This window comes from Pipistrellus kuhlii, unplaced genomic scaffold, assembly GCF_014108245.1.
Source record: "Pipistrellus kuhlii isolate mPipKuh1 unplaced genomic scaffold, mPipKuh1.p scaffold_m20_p_2, whole genome shotgun sequence".
Taxonomy (NCBI): Eukaryota; Metazoa; Chordata; class Mammalia; order Chiroptera; family Vespertilionidae; genus Pipistrellus; species Pipistrellus kuhlii.
This window is the reverse complement of record NW_023425515.1, coordinates 100,154,259-100,169,056: the sequence shown is the minus strand read 5'-3', so window position 1 is coordinate 100,169,056 and position 14,798 is coordinate 100,154,259. Positions and strand designations below refer to the sequence as shown.

General features: G+C 39.5%; 1 protein-coding gene across 4 annotated transcripts in view; it reads left to right on the top strand.

Annotated features, from left to right (window-relative positions):
* The window catches only part of PLS1 (plastin 1), a 226,645-nt gene that overhangs the window by 101,633 nt on the left and 110,214 nt on the right, over nucleotides 1–14,798 (top strand). For all 4 annotated transcript variants that reach the window (XM_045584122.1, XM_045584123.1, XM_036444194.2 and 1 more), the window contains one exon: nucleotides 3,288–3,420. In XM_045584122.1, coding sequence (XP_045440078.1) covers nucleotides 3,288–3,420 — 133 coding nt within the window. The remainder of the gene's footprint in view (nucleotides 1–3,287; nucleotides 3,421–14,798) is intronic.

Here is a 14,798-nt window from a genome sequence, read left to right as displayed (position 1 = left end):
TTCCCCATCTCCCCATTGTCTTCATGCATAGGTGCACAGTTTATATTCAGTCTCTTCCCGCACCCACAAACTTCCCTTTACCCTAAGAATCATCAGTTCACTACCCTTCCATATCTCTGATTCTTTTATATTCACCAGTTAATATTGTTCATCAGATTTTTTAAATTCCCTTGGTTTTTAGATTCACTTGTTGATAGTTACATATTTGTTGTTCATAATATTTATCTTTATCTTCTTCCTCTTCCTAAAGAACCCCCTTCAGCAATTCATGTAATTCTGGTTTGGCGGTGATGAACTCCTTTAGGTATTTTTTATTTGTGAAGCTCTTTATCTGGCCTTCAATTCTGAGTGATAGCTTTGCTGGGTAGAGTATTTTTGGCTGTAGGTTCTTGCTATTCATCACCTTGAATATTTCTTGCCATTCCCATCTGGCCTGCATGGTTTCTGTTGAGAAATCAGCTGACAATCGTATGGGTGCTCCTTTATAGGTAACTGCCTGCTTTTCTCTTGCTGCTTTTAATATTCTGTCTTTGTCTTTTGCTCTTGGAATTTTAATTATGATGCGTCTTGGTGTGGTCCTCTTTTGATTACTTTTGTTTGGTGTTCTGTGCGCTTCCTGGAGTGTAGATCTAATTCTTTTACCAGGTGGGGGAAGTTTTCTGTCACTATTTCTTTCAGTATGTTTTCAGTATCTTGCTCTCTCTCTTCTTCTGGGACCCCTGTAATTCTGATGTTGGTTAGCTTGAAGTTGTCCCAGAGGCTTCTTACATTATCTTCAACTTTCTGGATTCTCTTGTCTTCTTGCTTCTGTGGAGGAGTGTCCTCTGGCTCTTTATGTTCCAAATCTTTGACTTGGTTCTTGCCATCCTCCATTCTGTTTTTAGGACTCTGTATAATATTTCTTATTTCAGACAATGTATTCTTTATTTCTAGTTGATCCTTTTTCATATTCTCATAGGTCTTGTTTATTTTATTGGCCTTTTCTAGGAAATTTTTGAAAAACCTTATAAGCATGGTTTTGAACTCTATATCCAGTTGCTTTTTGTCCTCCATTTCTTTCATTTGTGATCTGTTTCCTTGTCTTGGAATTTTCGCTGCTTCCCTGAGTTGGTAGGGTGGCTTTGTGTGCTAAGGTGTTCTATATGGTTCAGTGGGTCAACCTCCTAGTTATCTGAGGTGGACACTCTTGGTGCACCCCTTTGTGGACTGTGTTTACAGCCTTGTTGTAGTTAAGTCTTGATTGTTGTTGGTATCACTGGGAGAAACCGACCTCCAGGCCAATTGGCTGTGAGGATCAGCTTTGTCTATGCCAGGAGACAGCTTTATTCGAATAGACTTGGAAAATTGCAAAAGCTTCTGCTCAGCTTGGATGGGGCAGAGTTTCAGGGTGGAGCCTACAGCCTTGGCTTCCCATCAGCCCTACCCTATGAGGTTCCTGAGTCTCAGTGTTCCTCAGTGTCCTTTGATACTCACTGCAAGCATCTCTGAGAGAAAGGTGCCCTCGAGTTTTGCTCGCTACCAAACAGACTAGGCTCTCTCCCCCAATGAGCCCGGAACTGGGGTTCAGTTCTGTTGGAAATGGGGTTGGAAGTGGGGTTCAGAGCATTCTGGAGCTTTTGTCTTCTTCCCAGTAGGGCAATCCAGTAGCACAGTCAACAGTCCGTCCTCTGTGTGCAATGTGCGCGCCTCTGGGACTTCCTTTCTTCACTCCCCCGAGTTTCCACCTTACAGCCCAGACTCCCTCCTTATGTGTCTGGATCCCCAGGCTCTCACCCAGAACTGGGGTTCAGTGCTGTCAGAACTGGGACTCAGCACAGTCCAGAGCTTTTATCTCCTTCCCACTAGGGAATGCCAGCCAGGCACTCAGCTGCCCCCTCCTCTCCAGCTCTGTCCTCTCCCCACGCCCACTGTGTCTCCGTACTTTAGGCTTCTACAGCTCCTCTGATTTTCCTTCTGGTTTTCTCTTTCCTTCTAGTTGTAGAATTTCCAGCCAGTCAACTTTCTTGTAGTTGTGGATAATGTCCATTTTATATTTTAGTTGTATTTTTTTGAAATTGTTGTTTGAGCCTGCAGTTAGGCATTTACCTATGCCACCATCTTGGTTTCTCCCCTTAGTGATCTTTAAATACCTAGGAATAGGGAACATTTTTTCTGCCATGGACCATTTGGGTATTTATAGAATCATTTGTGGGCCATACAAAATTATCAATTTAAAAATTGCCTGCTATATTTGTTCAAACATTTAATTAACTCATCCCGAATGCAATGGCAAGGCCAGACCAAATAATTTTGTGGGCCTTATATGGCCTGTGGGCTGGACATCCTTTACCTATGCCCTATACTCTAAGTCCCTGGGGAGGTATCGTGAGGTAAAGAGATAAGAAGGCAGATTATGATATGTGAAAAAGAAATATTAGTAATTACTTGGGTCTTTTTTATTCTCTCTGCTCATGCTTCCCACCCCTGTGTGAGTGTGTGTGTGTGTTGGATTAAATTTGGGGGTTACCTGCCAAAATTAGGAAAACTGCCTAATTCTAGGAACTAGGACAAAAATGGGGAAGTTCAGCTTACTATGTTATCCAGTGATGGAAACGGGGATTATTTCCTTTTAGATTCTATATTGTTAAATGATTTTTATATTTACATAATAACAATAAAGCAACAGAACACTTTTATTTTTAAGTTCCTTCCCATTTTTCCCACTGCAGTAATATTCTGTTTAAAGATCAAGTTATTCATGCTAGAAGACACGTGTTAAGTAGATGACAATGAAAGTGGCTGGAAGTAGTATTGGTATTTAGGTTTATATCAGATTTCTTTCAGAAATTTCACAAAATTGACCTATTTTATTCATTTGAATAATTCTATATTAAATTCAGTATTTCTGTTGTAAGCCCAAAAGAACAACTCTAAATTTTTCAGGGATGATGGCAGGTGGACTATATTGATGTGGAAATTTGTTTCTTGTACTTTTCCCCTTGTGTGTGTGCCTGTGTGTATCTGACCTATGATAGTTGGCTTCTGATCCATACACTCTTTGAAGCAATATGTATTTGGAAATATTACAGAATAAAACTGAATGTTTATTGAGCTCATTTAAGATAGGCACCTTACTCCTCCCTAATATATCAGATGAAAAATTGGAATGAATTCCCCCTTCTCCTTAAAGTTTTTAGTGTTTTAGTATAGTTTTAATAATTGGCATTTATAATCTTTGATTAGAAATGTTTTAATAGCGCAATGAATTTTGTGAGATGAGCTTTGCTACTGAAATGTTCTGTTTTCAGAGGAAGAAAAGGTGGCATTTGTTAACTGGATAAACAAGGCCCTGGAGGATGACCCTGACTGTAAGCATCTCATACCCATGAATCCCAGTGATGGAAGTCTTTTCAAATCACTTGCAGATGGCATCCTTCTTTGGTAAGCTGAGCATTGGGATGAGGGAGCTCTGTTCTCACAGTATCCATTGAAGAGCATTCAAAGAAAATTATAATCAGCAAATCCATTGTGTTTTGGAACTAGTTAATGAGTAAGCTACATAGGTCTTGAAAAATTTATATCACATAGAAAATTAAGTGCTATATATTTTCTAGAATTTTCTTTCAAATGTAACTTCTTAATTTTCTGATGTCTTTTTATTCTATTACCTTAATAGAAACTTTTATTCGGACACTTTTGAGATCTTCCTCTGATGTATTTTACAATGTTCACAGGGTTTCTCTTTTTACTTTTCAATAGGGGAGTGCTGACAGTTGACGGGGACAGGAACATAAGTTAATGTAGAAGTTAATGATATAATGTAAAAATATATCACATTTATACTTGAATGACATTAATGTTGTAGTTCAGCTTTGCTTATTCCTTGATTCTTTGCAGACTGTTTCTGCTTACTCGTTTGGAAACTCTCAAAGAGTATGTCTTACTTTGTTGCATGTACTATAGTCTTAGCATAGTTCTTGGTACAAAACAAATGTGTGTGTGTGTGTTTTAAGTTTATAAAAATACAGAATATTTACCATCACAGTCTTATCACCCATATTTAGCCATTATTAGTATTCAGGAATATTTCTTCCAGTTGGGTTTCTGTGTTTTTACTTGAATAGAAGAAACACATACTCATGAGTACTGTATATGTTTTTATTTTATTTTTATTTTTTAAATTAATTTATTAATATTTACAGTATTACATAAGTCTCCTTTCTCCCTCATTGACCTCTCCCTGGCTGCTCCCACCCCCAGCACCTGCCTTCAATCCCCTATTGTCTGTATTCATTGATTATGTTCAGATTAATGCATATAAGTCCTTGGATTTATCTCTTACCCCATCACCTTCTGCCTTCCCTCATAGGCTGGACAATCTGTTCAATGCTTCTATGACTCTGGTTCTAATTTTGTTCATCAGTTTATATTGTTCATTATATTCCACAAATCAGTGAAATCATGTGATATTTATTCTTCTTTGACTGGCTTATTTCACTTAGCACAATGCTCTCCAATTCTATCCATGCTGTTGCAAATGGTAAGAATTCCTTCTTTTTTTACAGCAGCGTAGTACTCCATTGTGTAGATGTACCACAGTTTTCTAATCTACTCCTCTGCTGATGGGCACTTAGACTGTTTCCAAATCTTAGCTATTATAAATTTGCTGCTATTAACATAGGGGTGCATACATCCTTTCTGTTTGGTGTTTCTAGTTTCTTGGGATATATTTCTAGAAGTGGGATCACTGGGTCAAATGGCACTTCCATTAATTTTTTGAGGAAATGCCATACTGTTTTCCATAGTGGCTGCACCAGTCTGTATTCCCACCAGCAGTGAAGGAAGGTTTCTTTTTCTCTACATCCTCTCCAGCACATGTTGTTTGTTGATAGCCATTCTAACAGGTGTGAGATGATACCTCATTGTTGTTTTGATTTGATTCTCTCAGATGATTAGTGACTTTGAGCATGTTTTCATATATCTCTTGGCCATCTGTAAGTTCTCTTTTGAAAAGTGTCTATTTAGGTCCTTGGGCTGTTTTTTTATTGGATTGTTTATCTTCCTTTTGTTTAGCTTTTTAAAAATATAGTTCTATTTGTTTATTTTCTCCTTAGTTTCCATTGGCTTAGGAGATGTATTGTAAAGATATTGCTATGAGACATATCTGCTATTTTGCTGCCTCTGGCTTATTCTAAGATTTTTATGGTTTTCCATGTTATGTTTAAGTCCTTTATTCATTTTTGGTATGGTGTGAATTGGTGGTCTAGTTTTTTTTTTTTTTTTTGCATATATCTGTCCAATTTTCCAAAAACTATTTATTGAAGAGACTGTCTTGACTCCATTGTATGATCTTGCCTCCTTTATCAAATGTTAATTGAGCATAATGGCTTGGGTTGACTTCTGGTTTCTCTATTCTATTCCATTGATCTATATGTCAAAACCAGGCAGTATTGAGAACAGTGGCTTTAGTATAGCTTGATATCCAGTGTTGTGATCCCTCCAACTTGGTTCTTCTCTCTCAAGATTTCTGCAGGTATTCAGGTCTTTTTTTTATTCCAGATGAATTTTTGGAGAGTTTGTTCTAGGTCTTTGAAATATGCTGTTGGTATTTTAATGGGGATTGCATTGAATGTATACTGGTAGGTTACTTTGGGTAGTATGAATATTTTAATGACGTTGATTCTACCAATCTATGAAAACAGTATATTATTCCATTTGTTTGTGTCTTCTGCTATCTCTTTTTTTCAGCATCCTGTAATTTTCTGAGTACAGGTCCTTTACCTTCTCGATTAAGTTTCTTCCTGGCATCTTAACTTTTTTGTTGCAATGGTAAATGGGATTTTTTGTTTGTTTGTTTGTTTCTCCTCCTGTGAGTTTATTATCTTTATATATAAGAAGCTAAGACCAAGTGTTTGACTGGTAGCTATGATGCACACTGACCACCAAGGGGCAGATGTTCAATGCAGGAGCTACTGAGCTGCATTGACCTGGAAGCAGCGGTTCTTGAGTGATGCACCCTGGATCTGGAGAATAGGAAGCCCAATTCTGGGGTGCATCACTCGAGAACTGCCCTCTTGCAATCCGGGATCCCTCGGGGGATGTCGCAGAGCTTGTTCTGGGCCTTAGGATAAGGCCCAGATCACTACAGGCCAGGCTGAGGTATCTCACCTGCTGGAAAGACCCTGCTCACTCAGTAGATGCCATTTGAGACATGGCACTGCCCCAGGTGTGGCTGGCTGGGGAAGGACCATGAGAGGTTGGCTCCAGGATATGACTGGCCCATCTCGTCCAGTCCCTCCCTGCCAGCCATGTCCTAATTAATTTCCTGTCAATGTGCATGAATCCATGTACCAGGCACTAAGTGGTGTATAAAACAGCCATAGATTTCTGGGTGTTAATTTTGTATCCTGCTACATTGCCAAATTTATTTATTAATTCTAGTAGTTTTTGATGGAGTCTTTATGGTTTTCTATGTACAATATCATGTCATCTGTGAATAATGACAATTTTACTTTTTCCTTTTCAATTTGGATGCCTTTTATTTCTCCTTTTTGTCCAATCACTATGGCTAGCACTTCCAGTACTATGTTGAACAGGAATGGTGAAAGTGGGCATCTCTGTCTTGTTCCTGTTCTTAAGGGAAATGGTTTTAGTTTTTGTGCATTGAGTATGATGTTGGCGGTAGGTTTGTCATATAAGGCTTTTATTATGTTGAAGTATGATCCCTCTATTCCCACTTTGCTGAGAGTTTTTATTAAGAAAGGATGTTGGATTTTGTCAAATGTTTTTCTGAATCAATTAATATGATTAAGTGATTTTTGTCTCTTAATTAGTTTATGTGATGTATCATATTTATTGCTTTGTGGATATTGTACCATCCTTGCATCCCTGGAATAAATCCCACTTGGTCATGGTGTATGACCTTTCTAAAGTAATACTTGATCTGATTTGCTAGAATTTTGTTGAAGATGTTAGCATCTATATTCATCAGGGATATTGGCCTGCAATTCTCTTTCTTTATAGTGTCTTTATATGGTTTTGGGATTAGGGCAATGCTGGCTTCATAGAAAGAGCTTAAAAGTGTGCCTTCCTTTTTTATTTTATGGAATAGTCTGAGGATAGGCTTTAGTTCTTCTTTGAATGTTTGATAAAATGTTTGATAAAACTTCCCTGTGAAGCCATCAATGGCTTTTGTTTGCTGGAAAAATTTTATTACTTTTTCAATTTCTTCAAAGCTTGTATTTTTTTTTAGGAATAGGTCCATTACATCAAAGTTTGTTGTAGTAAATGGAGATAGAGGGCAGGGAGAGGAGATGTTCAGAAGTCTCAGGATCTGGGAAGAAGTGGAGAAAAGCTTTCAAAGTAAGGCAAAGAGTAGCTGGAGCTGTGGTTCCTTCACTTCCTTGTTCCTCTCTCTGCCTCACTCTTAAATGAGAAACTTCAGATTTTGAGTGAAGAGGATGTTCCTAGCTACTAGCATAAAGGACCAGAAGAAAGTGAACAGATTTTTAAAAGAGAGAGAAACCAAGATGGTGGCAGGAGGTAAATATCTATACTGTTGCCTTGCACAATGATTTTAAAACCACAACTGGAAGACAGAGTGAACATCATCCAGAACCACCGGAAAGCTGGCTGAGTGGAAATTCTTCAACTAAAAGGAAAGATAAGAGGACACTGAGACCTAGAGGAGCTGTGGAAGACGGGTGTGGAGACCCTATGTGCACAGAAAGGGTAGGCAGCTGAATATGCGGCTGGCTTATTTGCAGTGCTTGGAGAGGGCAGACAGCAAGCGCGAGGCTAGTGTTCTTGTTTGGGAGGGAAACAAAACCTCTAGTCTGCACTGAAATCCAGTACAGATGAGACTTTGAATACCCAGACTCATTAAGGGAGAAATTGGACTGTCTGGCAGCAGGCAAAACTCAGGGCAGCCTTCTCTCAGAGGTGTGTGCAGCCATTGCTGTGGGAAAGGAGACACAGGGGCCACATAGGGTGGGGTTTATGTGGGGGGGAAGCTGTTTGCTCCACCCTGAGACTCTGCCCCATCCAAGCTGAGCACAGAAGCTCTCCCAGTCCACTGACAGAGCTGATCCTCACAGCCACTTGGCCTGGAGGTCAATTCCCCTTGGTGATACTAACAACAATCTATGCTTAACTACAACAAGACTGCACACACAGCACATAAAGGGGCACACGAAGAGTATCCACCGTAGGTAACTGGGGAGGCTGAGCCACTGGGCCCTATAGGACACCTAGCACACAAAGCCACTCACTCCGTCAACTCAAGGAAGCAGCTAAAATTCAGAGACAAGCCAAAACTAGTTTGGCTCAGTGGTAGAGCGTCGGTCTGCGGACTGAAAGGTCCCAGGTTCAATTCCGGTCAGGGGCATGTACGTTGGTTGCGGGCACATCCCCAGTAGGGGGTGTGCAAGAGGCAGCTGGTCGATGTTTCTCTCTCATCAATGTTTCTGGCTCTCTATCTCTCTCCCTTCCTCTCTGTAAAAAGTCAATAAAATATATATTTTTAAAAAATTCAGAGACAAAAAGGCAGGCCACAAATGAAGGAAATGGAGGAAAGTAAACAAATGGATTAGAGTACAAAATCATGGTTATAAGATTTTTCAAGAATTTCCTATAAAAGGCCGATAAATTTAACGAGACCCTCGAAGATATGAAAAAGGATACACTAGAAATTAAGCATACACTGAAATATATATATATATATATATATATATATATATATATATATATATATATATATATATATAATGCAGAGACCTAACAGCAGACTAGAGGATTATAAGAATCAAGTCAAAGATTTGAAATACAAAGAAGCAAAAAATATTCAACCATAAAAGCAAAAAGAAAAATGAATCCAAAAAGTTTAAGATAGTGTAAGAAGACTCTGGGACAATGTCAAGAATACCAACATCAGAATTATGGAGGTCCCAGAAGAAGAGTGAGAGTAAGATACTGAAAATCTATTTGAAAAAATAGTGACCGAAAACTTCGGTCACCGGGTGAAAGAAATGGACTTATAAGTCCAGGAAGCACACAGAACCCCAAACAAAAGGAATCCAAAGATGACAACACCAAGACACATCATAATTAAAAGGCCAAGAACAAAAGACAAAGAGAGAATCTTACAAGCAGCAAGAGAAAAACAGTTACCTACAAGGGAGCACCCATACAATTGTCAGCTGATTTCTCAACAGAAACTATGCAGGCCAGATGGGAGTGGCAAGAAATATTCAAAGTGATGCATAGTAAGAAACTACAACCAAGATTACTCTATCCAGCAAAGGTATCATTCAGAATTAAAGGTCAGATAAAGAGCTTCACAGATAAGAAAAAGCTAAAAGAGTTCATCACCACAAACCAGAATTATATGAAATGCTTAAAGGTATTCTTTAAGAAGAGGAGGAAGAAGAAAAAAGTAAAGATAAAAATTTTGAACAAAAAATCTGTATCAACAAGTGAATCTAAAAACCAAGGGAATAAAAATTCTGATGAACAGTATTAACTGGTGAACATAATAGCATCAGGGGAATAGAAAGGGAATGGACTGACAATTCTTGACAGAAAAGAGGAGTGGGGGTGTGGTAAGAGACTGGATAAAAAGCATACACTTATGGTAGAGAATAGTGGGGGGGAGGTAAGGGCAGAGGGTGGGATAGGAACCTGGTGGAGAGAAGCTATGGGGGGAAAGAGAGTTACAATTGTAATAATCTGAACAATAAAGATTTATTAAATTTAAAAAAGAAAAGTTTGTTGGAGTACGGTTATTCATAGTATTTTTTAAAAATATATTTTATTAATTAAAAATAAATAAATCTTTATTGTTCAGATTATTAAACTGCTGCTGAAGAGCCTAGGGCCATTGGAAAACACAGATTTACATTACGATTCATTAATAGTAGCAAAATTACAGTTATGAAGTAGCAATGAAAATAATTTTATGGTTGGGGGTTACCACAACATGAGGAACTGTATTAAAGGGCCACGGAATTAGAAAGGTTGAGAACCACTGCTCTAGCCATCTATTGGATCTCTGTATATTATTCTTCATTTCAGTCAGTGTTTGCTTAATTTCTAGTTGATTTTTTTTTTTTTTCATATCCTCTAGGTCTAGGATCTCACTAAATTTGTTAGCGGTTTCTAGAAGATTCTTGAAAAACATTATAAACATAGTTTTGAACTCTATATCCAGTAGCTTGCTTTCCTTCATTTCTGTCATTTGTGACCTGTTTCTTTTTCTCCACATTTTGGCTGCTTCCCTGTATTGTTAGAATGGCTTTGTGTGATAGGTGTCCTATAGAGGCCAGTGACTCAGCCTCTCCAGTTACCTAAGGTAGACACTCTTGGTACAATCCTTTTTGGAATGTGTGATCAGTCTTGTTGTAGTTTGGCCTTGATTGTTCTTGGTATCACTAGGAGGAATTGACCTCCAGGCAAATTGGCTGTGAAGATCAGCTGTGTCTACAATGAGAGAACTAATGTGCTGGAGACACCCTTATGGGGCAAGACTTGCTTCATTGGGTTTTGGTGCTCACTGAGTTGTAGTTTGAGTGTGTACCTTATGGATCTGAGGAGTTGTAATCTGTATGGTCCTACTCTGACCATTGGGAGATCCAAGGAGGTGCAAATTTAGCCTCTGCTTAAGGCCACCCAGCAGGAGCTATGGAGAGATTTGCAGATTCCACTTCTTTGTTTGGGTTTTGGAGGTGCCCCAATGAGGCCCAGCTGTGAAGCATTGCAAGCTGCTATGGGACCTTGGGCCTTCTTTTGGATATTCTGGGTCTCTCTGATTCAGCTGCAGTTTGTTAGGTAAGTTTAGATTTCAAAGGACCAGGCCATTCATATGCAAAAGCCTCTGTGCACAGCTTAAGTGGGGTGGGGTCTCAGGGCAGAGCAAACAACAATGGCTTCCCTTCAGCCCTGCCCTAAGAGGCCCCTTGGTGTCAATTTTCCTTGGTAATTGATGCAAGCACCTTAGAGAGAATGCTGCTCTCAAGTTCCGCCCGCTGTCAGACAGTTCAGTTTCTCCCCATATGAGTCTGGGACCCCAGAGTCTCACCTGGAACTGGAGTTCAAAGCAGTCAGGAGCTTGTGTCTCCCTCTGGATTGAAAAAGCCAGCCGGGAACTCACTTGCTAGCCCCTTTCCGCACACACCTCCATACCTCTGCACTTTACTTTGCAGCTCTTCTGAGTCTCAGTGTGCTTTTCTCTTTCCTTCTAATTGTAGAATTTCCACTCATCCAGCCTTCCTGTGGTTCTGGATGATGTCTGTTTTGTCTTTTAGTTGTAGTTTTAAAGTGGTTGTGCAAGGCAGCAGTTTCTGTTGTTTATCTATGCTGCTATCTTGGTTTCTCCCCTATATTATTAACTTTTTACAGAGAGGAAGGGAGAGGGATAGAAAGTTAGAAACATTGATGAGTGAGAAACATCGATCAGCTGCCTGCCTCCTGCACACCTCCCACTGGGGATATGCCTGCAACCAAGCTACTTGTCTTTGATTGGAATCAATCCTGGGACCTTTCCGTCTGAAGGCCAACAAACTATCCACTGATCTGAACTGCTTATGGCAATACACACACACACACACACACACACACACACACACACACACACACACCACACACACACACACACACACACACACACACACACAATCTCTTGTATGTGTGTGGGGTAGTTTTTACTTTACCTCTTTCATTTATCATTTTGTTTATTTGTGTCCTCCCTCTTTATCATTTTGTTTATTTGTGTCCTCCCTCTTTGCCTCTTTGTGAGCCTGGCTAAAGATTCATTAATCTTGTTTATCGTTTCAGAGAACCAGCTCTTAGTTTCATTGATCTTTTGTATTTTTTTGTCTCTGTCATTTATTTCTGCTCCGATCTTTATTATTTCCTTCCTTCTGCTTTTTCTGGGCTTTTCTGTTTGCTCTCTTTCTAATTCTTTAAGTTGCAAGGTTAGATTACTTATTACCATTTTTTCTTATTTTTTGAGTTAGGCGTGTAGAGCCATGAACTTTCCTCTCAGGACTGCTTTCATTGTGTCCCAAAGATTTTGGACTGTTGTGTTTTCATTGTCATTTGTTTTCAGGATGTTTTTTTTTTTTAATTTCTTCTTTGATCTCTTTGGTAACTCAATCATTGTATAATAGCATGCTATACAGTCACCAGGTGTTTAAACTTTTCTTTTTTTTGTTTTCATTGTAGTTGATTTCTAATATTATGCAGTTGTGGTCTGAGAAGATGCTTGATATGATTTCAATCTTCTTGAATTTGAAGAGACTTTGCTTATGACCCAATGTGTGGTCTTACTTTGTTTTTATTTTTATTTTATTTTTTTGTTTTTAAAAAAATATATTTTATTGATTTTGTACAGAGAGGAAGGGAGAGAGATAGAGAGCTAGAAACATCGAGAGAGAGTCATCGATCAGCTGCCTCTTGCACACCCCCTACTGGGGATATGCCCTCAACCAAGGTACATGCCCTTGACCTGGTCCCTTCAGTCCCCAAGCTGACGCTCTATCCATTGAGCCAAACCAGTTTAGGCTGTGGTCTTACTTTGAAAATGTCCCATGTTCATTGAGCAGAATGTATATTCCATGGCTTTGGGGTGAAATGTTTTAAGATGTTAATTAATTCCATCTGACCTAGTGAGTCATTTAGGATTTTTGTTTTTTTGCTCATTTTCCCCCCAGACGACTTATCCAGTATGTCAGTCTGTATTAAAGTCCCCTACTATACTTGTATTTTCAATCTCTCCCTTGATTTCTTCCAGAATTTTTTTATGTACTTGGGTGCCCCTGTATCAGGTACATATGTTTACTGGAGTCATATCTTCTTTTCATATTGATCCCTTTAGTATTATGAAGTAGCCTTCCTTCTCTCTCTCTCTCTCTCTTTTGTTTTTAAATAAATCTTTATTGTTCATATTATTACAAATGTTCCTCATCCCCCTCCCTCCATTGCTCCCCTTCCATACCTCTGATTCTATTATATTCACCAGTTAATATTGTTCATCAGATTTTTTAATTCCCTTGGTTTTTAGATTCACTTGTTGAAAGTTACGTATTTGTTGTTCATAATTTTTACCTTTATCTTCTTCCTCTTCGTAAAGAACCCCCTTCAGCAATTCATATAATTCTGGTTTGGTGGTGATGAACTCCTTTAGGTATTTTTTATTTGTGAAGCTCTTTATCTGGCCTTCAATTCTGAGTGATGGCTTTGCTGGGTAGAGTATTTTTGGCTGTAGGTTCTTGCTATTCATCACCTTGAATATTTCTTGCTATTCCCGTCTGGCCTGCATGGTTTCTGTTGAGAAATCAGCTGACAATCGTATGGATGCTCCTTTATAGGTAACTGCCTGCTTTTCTCTTGCTGCTTTTAATATTCTGTCTTTGTCTTTTGCTCTTGGAATTTTAATTATGATGCCTCTTGGTGTGGTCCTCCTTTGATTACTTTTGTTTGGTGTTCTGTGTGCTTCCTGGACTTGTAAGTCTATTTCTTTCACCAGGTGGGGGAAGTTTTCTGTCACTATTTCTTTCAATATGTTTTCAGTATCTTGCTCTCTCTCTTCTTCTGGGACCCTCGTAATTCTGATGTTGGTTCGCTTGAAGTTGTCCCAGAGGTTTCTTACATTATCTTCAACTTTCTGGACTCTCTTGTCTTCTTGCTTCTGCGGAAGACTGTCTTCTGGCTCTTTATGTTCCAAATCTTTGACTTGACTCTTGTGATCTTCCATTCTGTTTTTAGGACTCTATATAATATTTAATATTTCAGACAATGTATTCAGTTGATCCCTTATTATTTATTGTTGATCCCTTATTATTTCTAGTTGATCCCTTTTCATATCCTCATAGGTCTTGTTTATTTTATCGGCCTTTTCTAGGAAATTCTTGAAAAACCTTATAAGCGTGGTTTTGAACTCTATATCCAGTCGCTTTTTGTCCTCCATTTCTTTCGTTTGTGATCTGTTTCCTTGTCTCGGCATTTTCACAGCTTCCCTGAGTTTGTAGCCTTAAAAGTCTCGGTGTTTAGCTTGGATGGGGTGGAGTTTCAGGGTGGAGCCTACAGCCTTGGCTTCCCATCAGCCCTACCCTATGAGGTCCTGAGTCTCAGTGTTCCTCAGTGTCCTTTGGTACTCACTGCAAGCACCTCTGAGAGAAAGGTGCCCTCGAGTTTTGCCCGGTACCAAACAGTCTAGGCTCTCCTCCAATGAGTCTGGAATTGGGTTCAGTTCAGTTAAAAATGGGATTGGAAGTGGGGTTCAGAGTAGTCTGGAGCTTTTGTCTCCTTCCCACTAGGGCAATCCAGCAGCACAGTCAACAGCCCATTCTCTGTGTGCAATGTGCATGCCTCTGGGACTTCCTTTCTTCACTCCCCTGAGTTTCCACCTTACAGCCCAGACTCCCTCCTTATGTGTCTGGATCCTCAGGCTCTCACCCAGAACTGGGGTTCAGTGCTTTCAGAACTGGGTTCACCACAGTCAAGAACTTTTATCTCCTTCCCACTAGGGAATGCCAGCCAGGCACTCAGCCGCCCCTCCTCTCCAGCTCTGTCCTCTCCACGAATGTGAAATGTGTCTTCGTTTCTTAGGCTTTTACAGCTCCTCTGATTTTCCTTCTGGTTTTCTCTTTCCTTCTCATGGTAGAATTTCCAGTCAGTCGACTTTCCAGTAGTTCTGGGTAGTTTTGATCCTCTGCTTCTTCTAGTCCAGTGGTCACCAATCTTTTGGACTTCATGGACTACCAGTGGTACGTGGACCACTCTTTGGCAACTGCTGCTCCAAAGGTTTCCTTAAACCAGCTGTT